Source organism: Artemia franciscana, chromosome 3, assembly GCF_032884065.1.
Source record: "Artemia franciscana chromosome 3, ASM3288406v1, whole genome shotgun sequence".
NCBI lineage: Eukaryota > Metazoa > Arthropoda > Branchiopoda > Anostraca > Artemiidae > Artemia > Artemia franciscana.
Window position 1 is genome coordinate 30794247 of NC_088865.1, and position 25386 is coordinate 30819632.

General features: G+C 34.7%; 1 protein-coding gene across 2 annotated transcripts in view; it reads right to left on the reverse strand.

Moving 5' to 3' along the window:
- LOC136025148 (dedicator of cytokinesis protein 1-like) overlaps positions 1 to 25386 on the reverse strand; it is a 132537-nt gene that overhangs the window by 21687 nt on the left and 85464 nt on the right. For both annotated transcript variants that reach the window (XM_065700899.1, XM_065700897.1), the window contains exons 18-27: positions 24078 to 24277; positions 22982 to 23144; positions 21396 to 22169; positions 18423 to 18623; positions 16926 to 17061; positions 14112 to 14327; positions 11238 to 11452; positions 6515 to 6730; positions 4072 to 4190; positions 778 to 905 (exon numbers count right to left, since the gene is read on the reverse strand). In XM_065700899.1, coding sequence (XP_065556971.1) covers positions 778 to 905; positions 4072 to 4190; positions 6515 to 6730; positions 11238 to 11452; positions 14112 to 14327; positions 16926 to 17061; positions 18423 to 18623; positions 21396 to 22169; positions 22982 to 23144; positions 24078 to 24277 — 2368 coding nt within the window. The remainder of the gene's footprint in view (positions 1 to 777; positions 906 to 4071; positions 4191 to 6514; positions 6731 to 11237; positions 11453 to 14111; positions 14328 to 16925; positions 17062 to 18422; positions 18624 to 21395; positions 22170 to 22981; positions 23145 to 24077; positions 24278 to 25386) is intronic.

Sequence of the window (25386 nt, forward strand, 5' to 3'; positions counted from 1 at the left end):
AATTTCAGAATGGTTTTCAATAGATCACGTTGCCAGAATTATATTTTCCCAATGTATTATAAGAGCTACACAATATACTGAATATGTTTTATAACGGGATAATTTTTACCTTTTCTAGGTAAAACAAATTCTGCATTATCCGAATAACTTCCGGCCAAAGCACTTTTCCAGTTTTCCTTAGAAGGAAGCGTTGGGGGTGGTAAGACAATAGGAAAACAGTTTTAATCAATTTGTAACACCCTATCCTACAAATATTTACCCTCCAAATGCTAAGACAGGCCCTAGGCCCCTGTCCACATACGGCTCTTTTTCTCAAGAGGAAGCGCAGCTAATTGGTCTAAGCATTATAATTGCAAGTCCTGATTGTGAAACTTTACTTAAGCGTATTAGATGTCTCATTCAATGTAACCAAACAATACGTCTACATAGCTTTCCAGTTTTAATATCAACCATTCATATTGTCATAACTACGAAAGCTTTTAATACGAAAAGATACTTTAATTTCAATTCATAAAAAGACTATCACTGATAACTAATAAAAACCTAATTATTGTTTTTTTTTTAATTTATCACAGAAATTTATAAACAGGTCACAAAAAGACATTCAAAGAAAAGAAACACATAGAAAGGGAAAAGGAAAAGACAACATGAAACAGAGAGAGAGAGAGAAAGAGAGAGAGAAAGAGAGAGAGAGAGAGAGAGAGAGAGAGAGAGAGAGAGAGAGAGAGAGAGAGAGAGAGAGAGAGAGAGAGAGAGAGAGAGAAACCAGTGTCTTACGCATGCTTAAAAGTGAAGCTGTAGACGACTGTCTTGAAGCCTTTTCAAGCTTTGGAGTTGAGGTCAAGCTGAGACTAGACATAGATATTTGCGACTTTCCACTTGAAACTGTCAATACACTAGATGTCCTAAAAGATAAAAATAGTGAGGTGGAAATAGACAGCTGTAAGAGTTATACAAACATGCGAAACGTGTTACATGGTTCGATTCCCGAAAAAGGACTAAAATCATTTTTTTTATGACAAAATTCATGGCACAAGATAATCAAACACTTAGGGCCCTGATATGCAACTAGTCAAGCGTTTACCAAGAGGTTTCGTTCCTAGAGTTGTGTCTGGTGAATTTCTTTCTAAACGAATCAACATATTTGTTTCCAGGGATAACCTGTTTTTGTTAAAGATTCTAAATGAAAGTGGAGCGTCCTACAAAACTGTTTTCAATTGTTTAGTAGAGAGTGCCTCCTCTTGCAGGTAATACAATCTTACCAAATTAAGGCGTATGGCTTGTCAAACGTCTGTACAAGTAGGAATAATTCGTCGGAGGTAGGGTAGCTTATGTACTTCCAGAAAACGATCATTGGCGTCAAATCAAATCTCTCCCTGAGATGTTGTAAAGTTAGCCAATGGGCCCTATAAATCATCCCTGGGGCTCTATTTTGAATCCTAGGAAGAGGTATCACTGGGATTTTAAGAGCTCCTCCTAAAAGCAGGGATTTCGATACGACCACAGAGGGATAATCGGGCTGGATGGTTAACAGATTCTAAAGAACGAAGAATCGCACCCAACTTTCTTGCAGAGGAGCATCAAATTCAATGAAGGTGTGTGCAACAAGAGACGTCTGCATGGAAATAAATTACATGCGGATGGAGTTTATTCCATGGACCGTAATATTCTCAGAATATGATACAGGGATAATGAAACTGTCCCCGATTTCATTGACATACACCAGAAAGTGTGGATCCAAGAATACTACCCTGAGGAACCCCAGTCTTTACTAGACATTTGCTGGAAGTAACTGATCAAGAACTACTAGGATATTACAGTATCTGAGAAAGCTCCAAGAGCTTCATGTCGACTACCAATACTTCTATGCGGTTAGATCTTTTTTTTATAGGATCCTCAGCCAGAATCTCTCAAAAACTTTTGCAACATCAAATGACAATACCCTAATATGCATGGGAATTAACCATCCTCGCATCAGACCACTTTTCTATCGCCAGGAGATTTGATAGTAGGGATATGGAGTCTCGCACAGTCTTCTGCTTATATATATATATATATATATATATATATATATATATATATATATATATATATATATATATATATATATATATATATGTATATATGTATAAATATATATATATATATATATATATATATATATATATATATATATATATATATATATATATATATATATATATATATAGCACCCAATATCATACCCTTGGATCAGAAGTTCAGGCCACTCCTGGTGTTGGGCCTTCAGACAGTCAATTGTCGATTGTTTCCAGCAAAATCCAACTGCTTATCGCGAATAAGGTAATTTGACTTCAGCTTTGTCTAAACGGTTATATTAAAAATGCTCTTATAGACATTATCAATGGAAGAGAAAAAGTTCATCGGCTTATATGATTCAACATAGGTAGGGTCACTATCTGGCCGGGGAACACTGATGACGTGGGCCGACTTCCACACCATAGGGAAAGATCCAAAGCGAAAGAATAGCCAGAAGATTGGTGGCAGAGGGCCAGATGGTTCAGCACAACAATACTTGAGGATGAGGTTTGTTCTGCAATCTGAACCAAATGCTTTGGTTAAGTCAAGGCAGTGTAGAGCAGCCTGCACTTTTGGGGCAGAATATTTGACGTGCTCAAGAGCAGCGGCATCTGAGATGAAGAAAATCAGAAACTATCTTATCGTGGTCATCAAGGGCTAAAAACTCGGCAAAGGCCTTAACAAAAACTTGAGTCTTTGCCTGACAATCTTGGACGTAATCTTGTTAGTCTGAAGGAAGGGAGTGGATGTCCCTTTCGGAGATGGCATTGCCTCCTTAAGTATTCTCAAACAACTTTTTTCTTCAGTATTTTGAAGTTTAGTGGTGTAATTCTTTTTGGATTGCAGCCGGGTTTGGCGAATTACATAAAAAGTCATTAAGTGCTTTCTTAAATCGTACTTGATCGTCTTGGCTCTTAGACAGAAACCAGCGTTCGTGTTCCTTCTTCTTTCCTCTGATAGCCTTCTTAAAGTTGACGTCGAACTCAATTCCATAGGATAGAGAAAGATCATATAAGTTACATCCCACCTAATTGGTGATTTTACTATGAAATCATATTTTGTGGTTGAAGTCGGAATCCCCCTGTAGAATGATGACTGATTTGGGCAACTTTTCTCTAATATATCTAGGGAGGCTTCAAGGTGACTGGTTATCCCAAAACTTGGGGGATTGCACATGTTAACAAGAGCAACAGATTTATGCTGGGGACTCACTTTGACATCCAGTGTCTCTTGGACTTTGGGTCTGAGATATTTAAGCAAGTATGGCTCTGTATACAAACAGCCGCACTCCCCTCCACCATAGGTAGCACGTCCTCGACATAAGAATTTTACTTTATTTCTAAGTGGGAATTATCTTTAAAACAAATTACATTTATGCAATCTGCGTTTACTAGCTTAAATATTCAAAATATCATAGACAATATACAATTTTGTGTTTTAAATAAAAGGACCATCCATTGCCTTTTGTCATTGATTACAATACTAGCTTTCAAGTGGGTAAAACCACAATCACTATTAGTTTTTACAAAAAAAGACAGATATGAGTACGTCTACTTCAAACTTCTATTCCTGAAATAAAAGCCCTAAATTAACGTTATAATCGTCACGAGCACACACTACAAAAAAGTACAAAAAATTCGTTGTCTTTTTAAGAGTAATGGGAGGGAGAATTCAGATGGTTCACAAACTATTTTAAATACTTCGATAAAAGACATTTTAAGGTTTCCTGTCCTATGCCTGCATGTATTTGCAATATTTCAGGGCTATTTGGCTGGTTCCAACCAACCAGTACAACTTCTAACGTCACCAGTACCTGGTGACGATCTGTAGTTGCCGAATATAATAAAGGCTTTTTATTGCGATTGAAATTTCACATAATAAGCAAACAAAGTGATGTTCGTAAAGATCTGCATAAGGTAAGCCTAGTTTATCTCCTAATGAGAGTGGCTGTAAAAAAACTATAAGCAAAGGATATTTTTTTTAAGCAAGGAGCACAGAAAAAGCAACACTTACTCCATTGAATGACCACTACTGGAAGAGGTACGGCATTCACTCGTTACGTCATGATTTGTAGTTCGAGCTCCCAGACGGATTAGGACTCCAAGTTGTTTCTCAGTAAAACAATCTAAACTCTACGAGAAACTCTGGATGAATGACGTGAATCAAAATAAAGAAAATAATAGATAGTCTAAAGGAAATTTGTACTCGAATAACAGTGTTTTAGCTTTAAAACGAAAGACGATGTCAAAAATTAAGTAAGAGATATTTTAATGGGTGAAACGGAAAAAATTGGCGAAAAAGTAAATGTTTAAGATACAAAATTTCTCGTTATGTATATCTTTCTCATAAGTCATTACACTAACAATGAGCTTCTTTTTTTGAGTCATTGAATTTTTTTTAAACACCAAGACCCATAACAAAAAACGATATGACAACAAATCATAGAAAATGAGCAAACGAAAACGTTAAAAATTTCTGTAATTTAATTTAAACATGATTTTTGGGTTCCAAAAATTTGTGGGAGAAAACTATCATTAAATGATGTTGCACTCATGAGAGAATTAGATATTCCCCTCCCCTTAGTTTGACTTATTCTCAATGCACTAGTGATTTAATTATACTTATGGGTTCCAGAATTGAATGTAAATAAAGACACATTAGGTGACGTTGTCCTACTGTTTCCGGTAAATAGTGTTTTGAAGAAATAACGTCTGCTCAAATTTTGATATTTTTGGCCATTCTTTAGGATGAATTTTCATTTTCCATCTATTACACAAAAATTATTACATTTATCACAAAAAGAATTTTGTGACAATATATAACAAAAAAAATTGTTACGTTTAGGCAGCTGAGAAATTTAAGTTCAAAATTTATTTGAAAACGTAAGGTCATAATTTAGAATTTTTTTTTTACCAACACGTAAAATGAAACATTTATTACTCATTAAGAGGACAAATTGGGCATAACTAAGATCTATGTTCCCTATGCCAGTTTTTGGTTTGTTATTTTTTTTTTTTATTTTTTTTTGCAAATCTAAGGCTTTGAGATTTCAAAATAAGGATGTAGTTTTGTTATAATTCGATAGCAAAGCCTCAGGTTTATTCAGCTACCAAAGTCCATCTTAGATATTTGCTTTGCCTTCATTTTTTGTCGCCAAATTTATTGAAAACACGTAAAGAAACACAAGAAAATAAGATAATTGCTGTCCATTTTAGAAATTTGCTTCGCATTTATTTTTGATCGACAAATTCGTTGAAAATACGTAAGAAAAATGCTAAAAATAAGGTAATTTCTCAATTTTTTCACAAGAGTAGATCATTCTGTAAGAAAAAGTTTAAGTAATATCATAATTAACTAGTTAAGTAAAATTAACTTGGGAGATGAATAAATCTGAAACCAAAAAATCTGCTCATTTACGTATTTTATCCTGTCAATACAAATTACAGCTATAGGTTTGTCACCAAATCGTATGTTTCACAGAGAAATGAACTTTAATGTCCAGCCTATTATCTAAGATTACTACAGGATTTCCAATCTACATAACGCAACCCCTCATGGATTAAGTCTAGAAAATTGCTCACCCCATCTAATCTGTGGGCTCGAATATAATCGTAATGTCTTTCTGATAGAACATATAATGACAAAAACTTAATTATAAAACAAAATAATTGCGTTACTATCCCCTGTAAGGCTACATGACTTGGCAAAAATCAGGGAAGGGAACGAGTCACGCACATAACTGTGTATTACTATTTTGCTGCATAAAAATGTGTTATTCTTTTAAAACCCGTAAGAGGGTGACATCTACAAGCTGACTCAGAAGGTGTGTTCCAGAAAATGTAACACACAATTAAGAAATTAAAATCAAGTCTAACTGACAGGGAATAATAAGTTCTTTTAGTCTCCGCTATATTTACTAAAAGAAATCATCTTATCATCGTAAAAAAATATATTTTTAAATATGTTATCACATGGATGCTATGATCAATCCACATTGGCACTTAAAAGACTTATGTTAAAGAGCCTTTACGCATTATCTGGTGCATGATTCTTGTCGGTTTTAGCTAGCCGAGCATTAACAAGTTTATGGTAGTTCAACACTGATTTCAACCAGCCCCAGTTTAGCTAACCGTAATGGACAGTATCTTTGAGAAAGAGACGACGTTGACCCCCTGTAGATGGTCCCAATAGCACTTTCAGCTCCAAGCATGCTTAATCAAAGAATCATTATATGATACCAAAATGACGAGTACTTTCAGATGAGTCAAGGGCAATTGAATATTAAAAAGTATTTTTATAACTGAAGCACTTTCAAAATACTGTGCATCTAAAAAAGCATTTTTAAAGCTAAGAATTTCAAAATATTGTGCAAACGTAAGCACCGTAACGTTCGTCTTACAGCATCAAAAGAAATTAAATACAAATATTCTCTGAAAAATTTTGTTCTACGACTTACCATAGATCCATATTTTTCTTCTCTAGCTCTTCTCAATTCCTTGAACTTACTTTCTAGATGATCATGGAAAGATCTCATTTGATCTACCACTCTCATTGAGTGAACCTCCACTCCAGCTTCCAGTAGACAGGTTTGGGCACAGAGAAGCTGCTCTAGTTTTGATATTAATGGCCGTTCTTCAGGATGATTCTTCATGTGTGATTCAGTCAAAAATATCTAAAAATACTATGTTTACCACAAAAGCTTAGGTAGCTGAAAAAAAGTAATGCTAAACACCTTATTGCCAGACGTAAATACCATCAAAAATGCGTTTAAGCTCAATACAAATGCGTGCTAAGCAATACAATAATAGCTAAGCATAGTCATTGTATTAACAATCATAACTTGCTTCCTATTTAATAGAAACGGGAAGGATCAATCTAAAGTGATGTTGTCTAAATATTGATGTCTAGCTAAGCAAATGTGAGAGCGGGGTTTTTATAAAATGTAGCAACGAAACTTGGATGATACTGCTTAAAACAACAACAATAATAATTTATTTCAACCGTCTGTATAAGCATTGAAATGCACTTAGAGGAGTAGAAAAATACAAGAAAATAACATAAAAATGAAAACACTATTAAGAAAAACTCCCGAGAAAAATAACATCAAAGCTACTTAGACAACACAATTAAGCTATACAGTTAAGTGGAAAGTCGATAATATTTTCTCGACACTTACGGATCATGTCGATAAGCTGGTACATTTTTGAAGAAATACCAAAAATGCCATATCTACCCGAAATGTACCGGTTTTAAGTGCAAAGCAGCAACTGCAGAAGATATTTGCAAAAACGGATGAACAGAGATATTACATGAGGAAATTCAAAAAGTGTTATATTTTTTTCCGCACTAAGAATTGTAGCCCATTAAATTAAAACCTATCGTGTTTCATAGATTTTTCCAATTCCTTTTCCTGTGTCTAATTTGGCTCCAAAGAGGTTCGGAATTCCTAGTTTTTAAAGGATAACAAATCTTATTTACTCATTTACAGAAGTAATAGGAAATTAAACCTTCTGATGCAAAAATCGTTTTCGCAACATTTTGGAAGTAAAAAAGAAAAAAATTCTGTACAATTATCTGGTTATCAATAAAAGCGGAAAAAAAGCTGAAGCATATTTTTCAGTTCTCCCACTCTTCTTTATGACTTATATCGTGTAATGTGTCGGCTTATGAACCGAGCAACACCACAGCTATAAGATAGATAACTGAAAACCATGGTAAAATGTATCCTTTCAAGTTAGTTCTCCAGAGAGTATGGAAATACCACCAGAAAAGAAATGATCTTAAAGTATTCATATATTCTAAATCCAAATAAAAATTTCAGATATAAGAACCAACTATTTACAACTAGAAGAACTGTATCAAGAAAATAAATACACGGGATAAATGTCAGTATATTCACCCATAGTAATTCATAACTAGTCTTGTGATCTTGCTTCCTTCCTTGAATATGGATATTTGTTATGTTAAACTCTTCTCGTTATCAGTTATTCTAGTCACATCAGCAATTGCTAGTCATTCTTATGCAACAAATAGCTTCATAGGCTATCAGGCTTAATGTTGGGTCAACAAAAAGGAGTTATAGGATCTTAATAAAGCTTGGTGGGAAGTTAGACACGTCCTAGTTATTTCTTTTGCTTAACCAGGAACCAATTCAATCTCTGCAGAGCAGGGAGAGGGAGATCTTTAGATCCATGTCATCAGAACAACAGCAAGAAAGCTTTGTAGAATCTCAGCAGACCTCAGTGGGGATTAAAAACCTAATTTTGCAGTTTAGAGTCCGGGCCCATTCGGACCACTGTGGAGAGGAAGAAATTGTGACTAAAATTTTCTACTATTATTTTATCTACCAGAAGGGGACGTCAGATCTGAACCGCCTGTGTATAACCCCCAAAACAGCCAGATTATAGAAAATTAGCCTAAACATTGTTAAAGTCATGTCATTTACTGGGGATCCGAGCCCCGGGGCCACCTCTATATGCACATGAGCGTCTATTTTCGATTTCTGCGATTTGAGCAACCTGAGCGTCCATTTTCCAACTTCATGGTGTAAAACGGAGTGAAATTTCATGAGCTTTTCTTCTACCTTTAATCCTGGCATCTAGTGCCCAATTTTTAGCGACAAAACAGATAGACTACTTCAACAAATTGAGAATCACTCAGGGTGAGAAGAAGGAACATTTTCATCATTATGCCCAAAACAAGGAGCATCTTTACAAAATCTGGTTCATGCATAAAATTATAAAACATCAAGCTCAATACTTTTTCGCAAATATTTATTTATATTGATCTGACATATTTCGTAGTCTTTGGATGACTACCTTATTTTAGCTTTATATTTGTGCGCACATGTATGTTATTTAGACTGAGAATGGTAGTGCCTTTTGCAGTTTTTGTTGTTGTATTTTTTATTACCAGAGCCACCCCAACTGAAGCAGTCGCTATGCAGAAAAGTGACTCAATTAGCCTGTGTTTCAAAGCCATTGTTTTAGCGCCATCTTCTTTGGCGTTGCGAAGCACACTACACTTGTAGAAAAGAAGCACAGATGGCGGTTCAACCACTGGTATAAATTGATAGAAAAGGAGGAAACATGGATGCCGAACAGGGAGAAATAAAAGAAGCAGGGACGTGGGATACGCTATTCCAGTAATTATTACAAACCATGCTAACCATCAATCGTCAAAGTTAGTCTCACGTCAAACACTGGTAAAAATTCAGCTGACCAAAGCAGCTGAAATTCTAAAGATAAAGTGATTTGACGAGACCCCCTGAGCGACATCCAAGAAACCGCTCCGTCAATAAAATAAATGGAAAGTCGTCAAAACCTACTATTATAACAGACAATAGAGGACGATTACCGGGGTCTCGTGCTGTAAACGCCTTCTTAACCTCTATATACAGTATATTTCCTCTTGTGACTACCCAGGAAAAAGAGTATTTGCTTGAAGACTGCACTCATGAAGGTTTAATTGAACTCAGTGAGTTAGATGTGTACAAGGAGCAGAGAAAAATAAAAAAAGGAGTCTCACTTTTTCCTGGCAAAATCCCTGCAAAACTTATCCATGAATTTGCTATGTTCCTCGCCCTACCCTTTCTACTCTGATTAATCAGTGCTTTGCGTCCGGAGTGTTTCCCTCACTTTGGAAGATAACACACATACGTGTCATTCAGAAGGTAAACCCACATAAGAGCTGTGATGACTTGAGACCCCTAATCCCGTGCTTTGCAAAAGTGACGGGGTCTTTCATACTTCGCTACCTGCTGGCTCAAGTACTTGATATCATAAGCAAATATTAGTAAAGAGGACTCTCTAAATTTAGAATTTCTGTCTACCTAGGGAGAATGTTCGACCGCATTCTAAAGCCACTAGAGCCCCCGGGTTGTTTTGTTGATCTAGTTGTGATCGATTTTCGCAAAGCTTTTGACCTTCTATCTCATCTAAGTGCATGCCTTAGCTTGAAGCAAATGGGAGCCAAGCGTCAAACTCTAGCAATTGTACTACATTTTCTGTCTGGATGGCAGCAGAAGATATTCGCCCTCCAAGAAGAAGACACTGACTCTGACTGGAGTGATATGGCTTGCGGAACCCCACAAGGCACCAAACTTACAGGCATAACATGTTTCACTACGATTAACTAAATTCTGAGCGGGGAGGGGGTCAATACCTGACCTCCTTTGGAAGAAGAGCGGGGAAAAGACCGTATCCAAGGAGTACGTTTACCAGGTTTGAGTCCTCCCACCCCTCCGAAATTTTTATATGACTGGTAAAAAAGTAACAAAAATGAATGTAAACAAATTTCCGTTGCAGTCCACTATTTCCCTGTGGAGCCTTTATCTTTCTGTTCTAATCGATCAGGAGGTTAAAAAAAAAAAAAAAAAAAAAAAAAAAAAAAAAAAAAAAAAAAAAAAAAAAAAAAAAAAAAAAAAAAAAAAAAAAAAACACGGAAGACAATTGAGTCAAGTACATTGTGCAGGGGTATCAACAAATTATACAAGTATCAATTTCAGGTACAGCATCGTTTAAATGTCTGTTTTTAGATCTACTATTGTCGTTTTTATAATTTTACAATTGTCACATTCATTGTCATTATATGTCAGATTACAACAGTCATTATCAAACTATATGATAATTTACTATTGCCATCATCACCTTTCAGGCAAATGTCGTCTGACTCAAAGTAAATAAGCCACGACGAACAATAGATTAACAACAATAATCATTGCTTTTCTGCTGCAATTTTGCTCATTTTATCTCCCTCTTACCAATTTTCTTAATATTAGTTTAACAGTTCCCGAATACACACAAAAAGTTATTCTATATCTAGAATTTCAGAGCGATCGATTACTTCCCTTCAGCCACAAGGTCAAAAATAAAAAACAATTTATACAAGAAAAAACGAAAAAAAAATGAACAGACCCTCTATTCTTTGTGTATGGTGGAATAGATATCTAACAAAAACCATTAAGGATTTCAATTCATTCAGCTTAAGTATTAATACCTTAAGATACCTGTATTTGACTTAAAAGTATCCAGAGCACTTATTTTTGTGTTTTTATTTCACGTTTATGTTCAATAAAAAGTATAAAAAAAAGAAAACTGACTGAAGCTCAAAAATGGAAAACTAAATTGAAGTTCTCTTAAAATAATGCCGCGAACGAAGTGAAAAGAGATAGGACCTACCTGTTCATATTTAGCGGTACCACCATTAACAGCAGCGTCTATCATACCCTGGAGTTTCATGCTAAGGGGATTGTAATTCAAAAATGGGTCTGTTCTATTGGCAATTATCAATTCTTTCAAATGGCTATTGGCCTGCTCCATGGTTTCGATTGCAGTTTCAAGAGGACTTAATTCAAATACTTCGGTCTGATTTACAGGGAACCAACGTAGAATTCCTGAAAAAGCTCAATTAGTTAATACAAAAAATGAAAATAACCAAAACTCTAGAATAATTAGCGTTAACACAAGTGTTTTAAGGTTACATACAGATTGTCATAACAAACATTCAAAATAGCAAAAGAAGAAACTATTTTGTCTATAAGATAAGTTTTCGATTCTTCCCAGAATTTTGCAAAATTTTGTACATAATAATATTCTTTTGAATTCATGTAGCTACATTTTGGGTAAAAGTCTCTCAAAAGGAAAGTCTGGTACAATTTTTTTTAATGTTAAATTCAAATCTGATCCTCTTTTCTTTATTCAAAATTATTTAGTGCCACTGTAAATGCAACTCGGCCGTGCCTCTATTTTTGCCTAAGGCATGATCTCTTCACTTCCTTATATAAATAGATAAGGCAGTCCTCACCTTATAGAGTCATCTATCAATTGAGAATAAAATAAAAAAATACAATCGACTGCTGAGCTTTTTCCAGCATCTAACCAGAAATTTTATCAGGCAGCACTACGGCTCTTCCAGCTTTCCGTTGAACAAACTAGAATCACATAAATCAGCACAAAACAACCTAATTTCATGACTTTTTTTGCCGGGGGGGCCAATAAAATTTAGATTGGAGTCAAGTCTGGGCCTTACGGTGGTTGCTGCAGCGTCATAATATTTTACTTCTGCATTACCTGTGTCACGATTAACAACGTGCAACTACAGCCTTTTCGCGTAACTCTTCAGCTACCATAAGAACTATTAACAAGTGATCGCAACTAAAGAAAATATTTTAGCACATTTCCACCAATTTGTGTCGATGTCAGAAAGACTGACGTCAAAGTTTTCGCAGCAAACCTTCAACTGTATTTGGCCCAGTTTTTTAAGATCCAAGAGTATTATCGAAAGTCTCCCTGGTAAATTTGTTCGGTTTAACGCAGAACTTGATAGCACAGCACTGCTCAATACTTTCGAGCATTTTCAGTACCTACAGGAATCTCTTAGATCCCTCAGAGACAGATGACCATGTTCATGCACCCAACTTTATCTACCATTTTTATATAAGCCATGCTCCACTCACTCGACTTGACCATAGACAATTCAGTTTCAATGTTTTTGGGTAGACTCTTTACGGTTAAAACCGGTTATTTGTACAAAAACAACTTGTATTCGTGATAAGTAACAACTAATGTTCAAAGGTTACAGTTTTCCGTCTTGCATTCACCAGCGCGTAGACATCGAGGTTGTGTTTGGTAAAAACTTGTCAAAGGTGAAAACTTGCTCAGCCCCAAAGGTGAAATTTTTAAAAATAGAACAACGTCAAACACTTGTACAACTTTAAACTATCTCTTCAATAAAATAAACAAAAATGTGAATCTCTACATTTTGGCAAAAAGAACTTAGCAATCTCGATTTCGGAACACTAAATTTCAAACAGTTTTCTCTGAAAATTTATAACTATGACGGCTATTATGTTTCAGTTGAGTGAACCGTACAGCAAACAGATGTTCATTCATCTATATGCTTATATGAACCTTACACTTAGATATAATTTCCAAAGTTTTCATTCCGTATCAATTTTCTTGTTGGCCTTCATTCTAGATTAACTCTTTTCTAGAAAATTTAGAATTTTTTTTTTTTTTTTCAGCAGAGTTGGCAGAGACAGTTGACAATTTTCTACAAGACAGAATTTTTTTAAGATATTTGCTATTAATAATAATAATAATAATTTATTTATAAACCACAGCACAAAACAATGTGTGGATAGTGGAGCAAAAAGAGAGAAAAAAAAACATCATAAAAGAAAAACGACACAAGAAAAGAAAACAGCACATAAGCAAAACAAAATCAATAGAACAAACGGGTGAGAGGAACAGTACAAAGGTACAGCACGATAAGTACAACAAAATCAGCAAGGAAAAAGGTCAACAGAACAAACGGATGAGCCCGTAATATGGAATAAGCAGTCGATATGTTTGTACCGATAACTTATCATGAAGCTCCTATAGTTTTGCAGTTATATCGGACGCTTTGTATTTTCAGATTATTCTCGATTTCGATACGATAGAGGTAGATAAAGCAGGTATTTACAGTATTTATAGAAACATTTACGCAGTTTCCATAAGTCACTTTTTTTCAATAGAATGAAGGTCCCAGAAAGATAAAGTACAGAGTGATCACAAAAACTGAATACAAAGAAACCAGAGCCTTTCGATTCTACTTAGGTTTGATACAATCTTAGAGTATCCAAATCTGACTTTTACAAGCTTTAGATATTGCAGTCTGGAGGAAGGACAAATTTTTTTTTTTTTAATTGTTAAACCTAACCACCGAAAATTTTCAACAGAGGGAATGGATGTATTTTTAATTTGAAGAGGAGTATTTGGCAAGGTACCGTTAAAACAAATATACTCGCATTTTTCAAGATTCAGATTTAATCCAATATCAAGGAAACCTGTTTCAGCCCTTTGTCACAGTCACTTTAAAACTTCCAATGACCTTGATAGCTGAGGTCTATTGTTTGAGCTCAAGGGACAGTAGATAAAAGAAATACAAATAGCGTGAACACACTGTCCAATCAAGACGCTCAGTAGTTGGAGAGAAAAATGTTAATAAACTAACCAGTCTGGTAATAGAAATTCCTAAATTAGGTGGTGAATATTATTAAATTGACTAACCTGGTAATGGATATGTCGTTGCAAGAACAGTCCTTTCAAGCCACAGTGTAGCAAACTCATTTTCTTTATCCTTTACTCCACGATGGAACGGTCTTGAAAAGGTGAATTTAGAAACATCGTTTGACCGGTAATATCGCAATATGGGTTCTGCAATTGGTTTTCCCGATAATCTTTCTTTTTCTTCCATAACAGGATCGACTTTATTTATCTGAAGGTCTTTAATAGTGAAAGAAAAAGAAACTAGTTATAGAGGTTCAGTTTTCTTTAAAAATACAAAACTTGGCGAATTTAACTTTGAGTCAAAGGCAGACACGTACCCAAAAACTGTTTGAGCTCAGGGCTTCTTGAATTGTCACGATGTTACAAAAGCTCCACTTATTTTCTCGGTCCTTTTTATTTTCTAGTTATCCTTTTAAATTTTTAACAAATTTACTCCCTCCCCTCCCCCCACTAGCAGTTCTGGCCTATATTGCACAGGGGTCGAAATATTTACTGGCACCCTCCCCAGTCTCCCATAAAATTTTCAGGCCAAAAATTAACAGTATTTTCATTTACTAGCAAAATCATTTTCCCTTTATCAATAAAAATATAAATGTATTGTTTAATTATTTTTTAATTTGTTATTTAAATTATTTATTTGGTGTTAATTATTTTAATCAATATTATTTAATTTTTTTTTTGGCTTTATTAATTAATTACTAACTGTATCCTCTACTTTAAAATACAATTTCAAAAATTAAAAAATGATTATAATCGTTAGAATATTTGTTTGAAATTTTGCACCCCTCTAAAATTGCCCCTGCCCCCGTCCCAAAAAAAGAAACAGAGAAGACAAAATTCAATCAACATCGATAGGCTTAAGGGGCTATTGAGTTTATTGCCACAATATAACAAAAGAAAGAACAATTCTCATGGTCTATATTACCAGCTCTGCAGAAATATTATTGAATTGTAAGTTGCGCGGGGGGGGGGGGGATCATAAAATTAACTCTCAGATTATAAAATCTGCATTTTTACGGACAATCAAATACTACTGGCAGGTCACAACACCACCAGGCTGCCTGGGGCCAACGAAGTTACCCACACTTTTCCATTGTCTTAATGTGTTCAGAGCTAAAACCTAGGAAAATTATCACATCTTATCCCCAATATGAAAACCTCAATTTTCCACGAAAGAGTATCAAAACCCAGAGGGAAATGTCCACTAAAATCTCCTACCGTCGCAAAGACAGGCGATATCATTTTTCCTACTCGTCCGGTGAAATATATTTATCTACACATATATCAAAAAGACTCCCGCTTTAGTAAACATTGAAGGTGCCAAAAGGCACCTTTCCAAATCTCAGATATCTTTCATAGGAGGACGTGGAATCTTAACCAAACATGGTGAGAAAAAATACATGGTGTCTTACTTGCGCCTGTTCAGTTCTGAATGCAGCCTCGCCTCTTTTGGGACGAAGAGTAATCCTAAATTTGGATATTCGGAGCATATACTAGAAGGAATCGTCGGATTTTAACAAAAATTGATCAAAAGTAAAAGTTCATTTTTGATCTGTGGCTTTTGGGGTCCAGGCCAAATTCAGCTATTGTAGGGGGGGGAGGAGATTACTACGTTCTTGTCGTCAGGACGTCTACCAGGAAATGTAATTAGTTCTCAACCAAATTTGATGAGTGGTAACAACCAATATCTTAGTTGCACCCTGGACTTATCTTATCTCAGGCGGGTGGGAACCTAAAGTCTTGTCATGAAGGTATCCAGCAAAATGAGTTATTGTGTCACAGGATCAGAATTAATGAATTCCTCCTCATCCTAATTCAATTTTATCCTTAAATATGCCTTTCAGAGTTCAGAGCCAATTTCAAGCCCAATGGAGAAGGAGGAAGGGTGGTCACTAAATTATTATCAAGAACCCATCCACGAAAACTGGACATCAAACTCCAATCATACTTGGCGAGAATTAACAACTGGGCTCATGGTTTTTCCTTCTTAGAATATGTACCTGATCCGAGGAGGGGGGGGGAGGAATTTAGTATTGATAAGACGCTGCCTTTAAACAGTTTCGTTGTAATAAATAAGAAAAGATTATTAAAGGGGAAAATGCAAAGGAGAAAATTAAAAGATAATCACAGAAATAAATAAAGAATTCAGAGGCAAGCGTTAAATATTGAATACTATGAATTAATTATAAAACATCCCCCTTAAAGATCAAAGATAGATCCACTACCAAAGCTTGCTTAAGTTTTCAATAGCTTTTTTGTCATTGCTGCATAAAAATTAAAAAAATTTGTTATAGTCCCAACGAGAAAATATACAGTTGAAACTCAAAGAACGTTAACAGAAGAATTAAGAGTTAAAGGAGAGGTTTAAATGTCAAATAAAAAGGAAAAAATGTAAATCATTAACCTACAAGGTAATTGTAAATTATCAACCTTGAAAATGTTTCTAAAAACTCACATTGTTGTGGCAATTCCTTGATTTCAGCACTTGGAGGCGTCAGCTTTTCGGTGAAGGGTATTTTCTGGGGTGGGGGGTTCCACAGGGAAGTAATTTCCCTAGGGGGTATTTTCCCGGGAGGGTATTTTCCATGGGGGGGGGGGGGGTAAATGCCTAAAACAATTTATGTTATCCTCTTTCCTCTGTTATTTGCCCTTGGGGGCCTTAGCATATATACTCTGTTAAGTTTATTAGCTTCTTGTGCAGAATTAGGAGTTAAAGAAGAAGTTTAAATGTCAAATAAAAAGGAAAAAACGTAAATAATTTACCTTCAAGGTAATTGTAAATTACCAACTCTGAAAATGTTAATAAAAACTCACACTGTTGGGGCGATTCCTTGATTTCAGCACTTGGAGGTGTCAACTTTTGCATAGGTTCAGCATTTGGAAACTGTGTTTGTATTCTCCCGACAAAATCTTGGATTTTTTCATATTCATTTCCACGATATACATACACCTACAAAATAAACATTAATAGAAACTAGAACCATGCACGATAGGATTTAGATTAACATTGCCAAGGCAAAGCGACATAAAATATGAAAGATAACATCACTGAATAGCGATAAATGTATTGACTGGCTTTACTAAAAAGATTAATTAACTAACATTTATTTCATTTATTTTAAAAAAATTTAAGACTTGGTGGACAAACATTGTTGTTGGCTGCATAAATGTCATACAAGTGTCAATCAAAGATCCAAAGACATAGGTTCAAACGTCATAGGCTGAAGTGAAATGCAAAAGAATCGTATTCACAGCATTCTTCAATTTCAGCTTGTAAGATACGTTCTGTCAGAATAACAATTCAAAAAACTGTGTAACGGTTTTGTGACTTTAAACGTAATGATTAGGTGGCCTAAACTTGCAGAGCTTATATAAACAAAAGGTTTGCCATTGCAGACAAACTAAAGATGGGAACGTAAGAAGATAAGATTTTTGAAGAAGAAAAGAGAGACTAGATAATTTCAAACCCTAATTCTTCTTAGTGAAGAACTTGACCAAATAGAGAAAAATCGGGGCATTGCAAAGAGCGTTTTCACTCCAAATATATCACCAGACCAACTGCTCTAGGTTGAAATTGAGACTGCATTTGCAGAATAAAGTCATTCTTGCACAAAGGGAGGGAGGAGGATATTCTGCTTGACGCCCCTTCCCCCCAGAATACTAAAAAGTAGGGTATGTTTGATTACAAATTGTTGAGTTTAAATTTACTAGGAAAAACTCTTGAAAACCAGCCATAGAAATTCTTGGGAAATATTTAAAATAGTACAGGATTTTTTCCTTTAGTAACAAAGGAACTCCCATATGGTTCTTTGCTAGATGGAATATCATTTGTCACTAAAAGAACCTGCATGTTAAAATCCTTTCAAGTTATTACGAGCGACAGCATTACATAAGAAATGAGTTTACTTTGAATAGTCAATTTTAAAGTTTTATATCAGGAGTTGACTCAAATCTCCTGGCTCGATGCCATGTTTTCGAAAAATTACATCACAACCTCGTTTACGATTTTTGTCAAGCCTGAAGGAAAAAATGGGACGACAGGAGATGCTATGGGCTAATATACATATTTATATCATTTTTAAAATTTTCGAATCAGACATTGTTTATAGCAAGAGTCAATGAAGATAGTTCAAAAATCACACTTACTGAATCCGACATTTAATTAAAAATTCCAAAATTAAACATGAATTACAAATAAGCAGACTATTATTCACTTTAGCGAAAGACGGAGGGGCGATCTTTTTCTATATACCAAAAACGTGTCAGCTATCTCAAAATAATGCACTGCTAATAAAATGCATATTTCCCTACCTTATTCTGTTGAAAAGCAGAGAACCCACGGCCATAGAAGGCCACACGAAAATATTCTGCTTCAGGCCTAAGTGTAGAGATAATTTTGTCATAAAAGTCGGCCATTCGACGCAAAAGCTTGCTCAATTTATCGTAATGAAACACTTCTTCTTCATATTCGTGAATAAGCTCCTTGCAAAACTTCAAGGCTCCTTCCCACATCTACAAAAATTAACTTGTTTTTATTTAGGCATATACAAGTTAAAATTTGAATAGCAATAAAGTTGATTTTGCTACATAACAATAAGCTTATAGAAAATTCCCAAAGGCTATATTGTACAGTACCTCAAAATTATCTTGAAAATTGCATGTAAACCTTAACAACTTTTTTTTTCAGAATACTGAAAAAAAAATAGAGAGAAATATAGGAAACCCTATTGTATGCTTTATTATCACTTTTTTAACTACTAGCTTACCCGAAGCCCATTGCTGCTATCTTAAAAGAAAGGAAATCCAAGAAAAAGTGTTCCCCGGAAAATTGTCCACCACTGAAAATTTCTCCTACTATATATAACAATCGTATTAATAACGATTCCATTTTTAAATTTGAAAGTGTTTGAAAATTTGTCCCATGCGGATTCTCTCCACGAAAATCCTCCCTACAAAAGATTCTCGCCCGACAATTCCCCTTTATTGGGGAACCAAGTTCCTAAATTGAAAAACGCAGAAACGCACTGAATAAATAAATATGAACATTAATTTTGAACATGAACATGAACATTAACTTTCCACAATAGAGTTAATCCAAGACTGAATAAAGTTGTCCTTTACATTGATATAATTTAAATAATTAATTCATTTTGATTACATACGCAAAGAGTCGGAAAAAGATATACAAATCAATTCCATTTGAATATGAAAATCTCCCCCCTCCCCCACAGAATATTTACCCCAGGAAATTTTTATTATTGGTGTTCTTTTTCACTTAACCTTTTTCAGGAAAGTTTATGGAGAGGTATATTCTGGCTGATATGGAGCAAAAGCATTACACTGTTATAAAAACAATTAAACAGCTATACTAGCAGTAAGAACAGGGCTGCTATGTCAACAGAAACCAATGCTTTTACCTTATGCTTTAACCTTATGCAAGCTTTGCCTCTCACTCAGACTATCTGTCTTGGCTATTTCTCCAATTAACCATGAATAGATGGCAGCTTGATTTTAATAACGGGATTGCAGCTATCGATGTTACCATGAAAAAGTGATTACTTCATATGCCCGGTTTTTTAGCAAATCAACTGCTAAGATCTTACATCCTTTTTATACAAAATGACTTATAGCAAAAATCTGAGGGTCTGATCTTACTTCCTAGACCGTTTTTTGCAAACATGTTTTAGCAATGAGTTGTAAGACCTTAGCACTTTGATGAAGCAAAAAACGATAATCTGAATAAAAGATCTTAGATATAAGATCTTACCACTTTGATGAGTCAAATAAAGGCTTATGTAGTTGGGTAGTTTTAAAATCCGAAAGTCTAGAACAAAGGTTTTGACATTACACAGACGATGGAATCCTAAATGCCTAGGTAATATTCTAGTCACACTTATGGATAAAATCCGAACTTCGCATATGTAACGTTTGCAATTTCTCAAGTTAAACGAAATTTCTCTTTCAGACTAAAAATTTACGGCTGACCAATCAAAGTAAAGATTTGAGGCATAATTTTTGGAAATTTAAAAAAAATAGAAGCTTGAAACAGCAATTTTCCTGTCTGTAAATTTCCCTGTGTTTGTATGATAGAAAGACATGGGAAAAGTGCGAGATAGTTAGGTTCAAATAAGTAATTACATGAATTTTTCAAAACGAATTCTTATTATTTTATGCATCATTAGCACATGTGTACCATTACAGCCGAGAAAAACATATAAAACCTAAAATAAACATATTCCCCGGTCTTTTATCAACGAGTGTGAGTACGATGCGGCTTGGGCATTAGCTGAAAGGATTACAACGACTGTATATTTGCCACGTAACGATCCTATTGAAAAAACTTTAACAGTTAGTACCATAAAATTTTGATGCGGAATTCATTTGTGAAGACATTTGTTTAATTGAAGAGCAATCAACATAATTGTTTCTCCTTACATTTTATCGAATAACAAGTATATGACAAACCATAACTTTGACTACAAAGGAGTTTATCGGATTAACTAAGAATATCGTTTAAACGATAGAAGCTTACATTTGACTCTGAAAACTTGTAAGCGGACGGATCAGATTTTTCAATGGAAATTTTCAATTGCATGCCTCCTATACTTTTCTAGATGAATTGATCAGATCTTTTTCTGGCTTGATTAAAAAAGGGTAATTAGATAACAAAAAAGGAAACAAAAACATAGAATGGGAAAAAAGTGAAAAAAGGTGATTTGTTTTAAAAATATAAAAATGCGAAAGACTTTTTTGGGGTGCAAGGAAGGGAATAAAATTCGCTTAATGATTTATTTCTTCAATAAGGAAGACAAGAGGAATAGGAACAAGTTGTTCTGAAACAAGGAAAGAAAAAAAAAGGTAAAGGATACGGAATTAGCCTTTACAGTCCCTACCGGCGGCGCTGATATCCGTTTCTTGGCCCTTCAGCTAGGAAGTGCAATGAGGGGTTGGGGGCCAACCATCCTCTGCTTTCGCACACCCTTCCTGTTTACCTTCCCCAGATTCCTCCAGGTGCCCATTTAGAGCTGGATCGACACTGGCTAAGCTTACAGAGTCACGCCACTGACCCCCGTCCCAAATTGCACAATTGAGTACACTGGGATTCGAACCCGCGTCCTCTCAGACAAAGGATCCTGAATCCAACGCACCAATCCACTCGGCCAGGACGGCTGAAACAAGAAAACAAGGAAAATAAAACATTAAATTATCAACCAGGGCACTACTTAAGGCTACTTTATATTGATCATACTATAAAAACCAGGTCATAGAAAAACGACGTCTTACCCGTCCTTTATCAAAAAGTTCGATCATTTCCAGATAAAGTGATTCTTTAAACTCTCTTTGTGTTTTCCAGTTCCCCTTCTTTGCTCCAAGAAGTACGTCAGTCACTGGATCATCACTCCAATCAAGCAACTGAGCATGAAGTTGCAAAGTATATGCGGCCTCCCCAAAATTGTCACATTCAATATGCAATGCATAGAGTTTATACAAATATCTTAAATACATTTCTTGTTTGTTTATCTCACGATAAAAATCGAGAATATTAACTGTGCACGACATTCTATTATCTCGATGCTCATCTGTAATCAAAGTTCTGTATTCGAGAAGACGTTCGATAAGCTTTGTTGCCATTTGCACAAATTGAACACCACATGTTTTCAAAGAGCGATGCTCTTCACATAGACTCGCTAAAATAATGAAAAACAAATCTTTATAATGACTATCTCCTCGTCCACCTTCTATAAGGGTATCAAGCTGTTGAATCATCTGATTTTCAACCATCGGAAAATATTTTTTGGCTCCAAACGTTTCAACAGAAATGGAAACTCCACTATCAGGTCTTTGGCTCTCGAGAGTCATATAGAATTCATGTTGGATCATGTCGAAAAATATGGGAATTGTTTTCTTTCGTAATTCAATTCCTGGTATAAGAGTCATTTCAAGGAATGGTCCAACCATGGATGGAATAAAATGGCTTTTGTTAACACCTAAATTAAACCACATGGCCCGTACTTCAAATGCCATTGTTTGACGCATATCTTTATACCGACTTGTTATCTGAAAGAAAAAAAAAAAAAATAGAGAGAAGAAGAACAACCTTGACGACTTCAAGGCCAGGATAAAAATCTTAAAGACATGCAAGGAATACAAGTATTCAGGCTTAGCTATTAGTGATATTAGCTTATCTTAGCTATTTTCATAAATATAAAAGATCTAACCAAGACAAATCAATAACATTGTGTGCAATATGGGCAGCTTCTTTGTATAAGGAAAATATACAAAACCAATTCCCAAGAATTACCGAAGCCTAATGATAAAAGTATCCATATTAGAAAATAGCGTAATGTTTCTATATTACCTAAAAATGCAAATTTAATATGCATTTTTATTAAATACTTCGATTCTGAACTTACTTTAGGATGGAAAGTATATATTAGGATAGAGTGGAAGTTACATAATTACGTAAATTGAAGTTTTCACTTTTATTTCGATTCTTTTTTATTTTCATTTTTGCTCACTTTTTTATGATTTAGTCTTTATATTGTTTATTTTGTCACTTATATTATATCAAAACAAAACTAAATCACTACGGGTGGAACTCATTTTATTTTCAGAAGAATAAAGATCTACTTCATCAGACACTTACGGATCTGTTGAACCACCTCAGACAATTACACAAGAGAACCCCCTCCAAGGATCTATTAATAGATCCATGACCCCATCCCTGTCTTTAAGCTTTCGATTTTAGGTAACTGTAAAAAATAAATAAAAAAATGTTGAGTTATATTTTTTACAATTTCATCTCAGCTTAGTCTAAACTCAGTTCAAATCCATTTGGTATTGGACCTATACTTATAGAAAGGTCTTACCTTTCGTCGCTTGTTCGTACTGAAGCTCTCAAGTTGAAGAGACTCCTGGGTCATAAATGTGATTCCACATTGGAAAAAATTATTCCAAACTTGTTCCACAAAGGGATTTGCAAAATGATCTCGAATTGTGTGAGAAAAAAGACAGATAGCTTTTAAGAAATAACTAGAATAAAGAAAAAAAAAATAATTAGGCACCAATCTCTATATTCAAACCAGTTTAAGTGAATTTTTATTGAAGATTTGTGCTATTTTGACAGTATAATCGTCAATATTTCCATATAAGTTTGCAAAAAAAAGGTTTCAACCTATAGCAATACTTTAAAAATTTGAATTATCCTTAGACTAACAACAGGAAATAATCCATGACATACTTATCCCCTTACTGTAATTTAATTAAGGAGGATGATACTTCCCCATCGAAATCACTTGAGAGTCATTGACCTGTTCTAGAAGTTAATTATTATTAACAGTCCCTAGGTATGTGTTAATGCACTTCTCCAGAAGCAACAGACAATGACACATTCTAGCCTCTTGTACTTTCTAGTGAACGGTAGATTGGGCTAAAAGTCTAGCGTTACCCCAAATATTGGGACTAAGCTATTAGTAAATCACAAGATGAAATTAAAGTAGAAAAAATATATAAAATCAATTATTAAGACAAACCTTATAAGATGGGAGGTAACTGAAAACGAAATTAAGATAATCAACGCTGAAAAACAAAATGATATAAAATGTTATAGAAAGTGTAGAATAGAGGATAAAACGTCTTGGTTTCGTCTTCGAGACTTCTCTTCAGCACACCGACGGATCTATAGCGAAATCTTGAGAAGGAGGGGATTGTAAATAGTAATGTGACTAGGGCGCCAACATTTGACCGAGTTGATAAGTGTATTTTAAAAACAGGGAACACAATAAAACACGGAAAAATCGCCCACTGCTTGGAGTTCCAACTATAGAAACCACGGAGACCGGTTTAGAGTTAACAAGGTTAAAAAAAAACAAAAAAAACACATAAACACACACAAAAAGCCCTCTTTTTTCCATAACGACTCCTTACTCTAAACTGAAAATCACATATTTTCTTTAAAATTATTACCTGTTAACAAGTAAGATCATTTCACTCCAGTCTCTAGGATAAACCTGAAGGGAGACCAGATCTTTGAACTGACATAAAATTTGCGCAATAAAATCCAACAGGCCGTCTCGAGAGGCAGACACTAAACTGGCTATATATTCATAATACTGTACACCATCCATTGCTCGAAATATGGATGCTAGGATTGCCACAAGCAAACCCTGAAATTAAAACGAGAGGTAATCAATCAAGTACGATACGTTCAGTAAAAAAAAAAAAAAAAAAAAAAAAAAAAAGATTTCACTCCCGTCTCCTCAGATTCGCTCTGATGCTCCGAATATTCATTGACATTCATTTTTAAATATAGTTCTAACGGCATACACACTAACTTTCTAGCCCTCCCCGAACAGATGACGGAGAGTGAAGTCAGCATCTCAGTCCCTGAAAAGGCACTCGATGAAAATATACTGTCCTTTCCTTTACTACCTGGAAAATAGTTTCCTACGTTCAAAACAAGGCAACAAAGCTTAAAAGTTAAATTTGTTGCTAACCAAATTTTTGTATTTGTTAACAAATTGTCAAATAAAAAAAAAAAAAAAACAGAAAAAATCATGCTAATCACGTTTGTAAATAATTATTGATGTCTGATTTATTACCCAACACCATGACGTTACTACTTGGGCATGTTTACGGTGATTATAAATTAGGGTTTAAATGAAAGTTGGAATGGGGGAATACAGCGGGAAGGTATTTTTTAACCTAGAGCGGTATTTATTATTTTTTTTTTTTTTGTCTTCTACTTGTTCAATGAAAATAAAAAAAAGAGAAATTTCAACACAAATATGGAAAGAGGTAATTTTCAAAATCCATGCGGGGTGGGGGGGAGAAAAAATATAGGGGGAAATATGTCTCCAACCAAAGTGACACCCCTCAGAAGAAACTAAAACATTTTAATACCTTTTCATGTTTCGTTTGAATAAAATTTTCCATTTTATCACGTCACAAGCATGTGGGTAAAGCAGAAGTACCCAGAAATATTCATTTCTTTTTTTTACAGTTTTAATTATTTTTGCATTTTGTTTTTGAGTGGCCCCTTTCCTCTAGAATTTTACAGAAATATGATCTTGCCTCAAGGATTTTGGGTGTTCTCTTGTACGTTTGCGCTTAGAAAATATACATTGGTAGATTTTCGTATGAACTCGGCTATGACAAAAAAAAAGAAAAAAAATATTTTCGACAATCAAGGACTTAATTAATTTCTCACTTAATCTTACAATAATCCATATTTTTAAGAAATACCTATATTGACATATAAAGTAAAAAGTTGTTC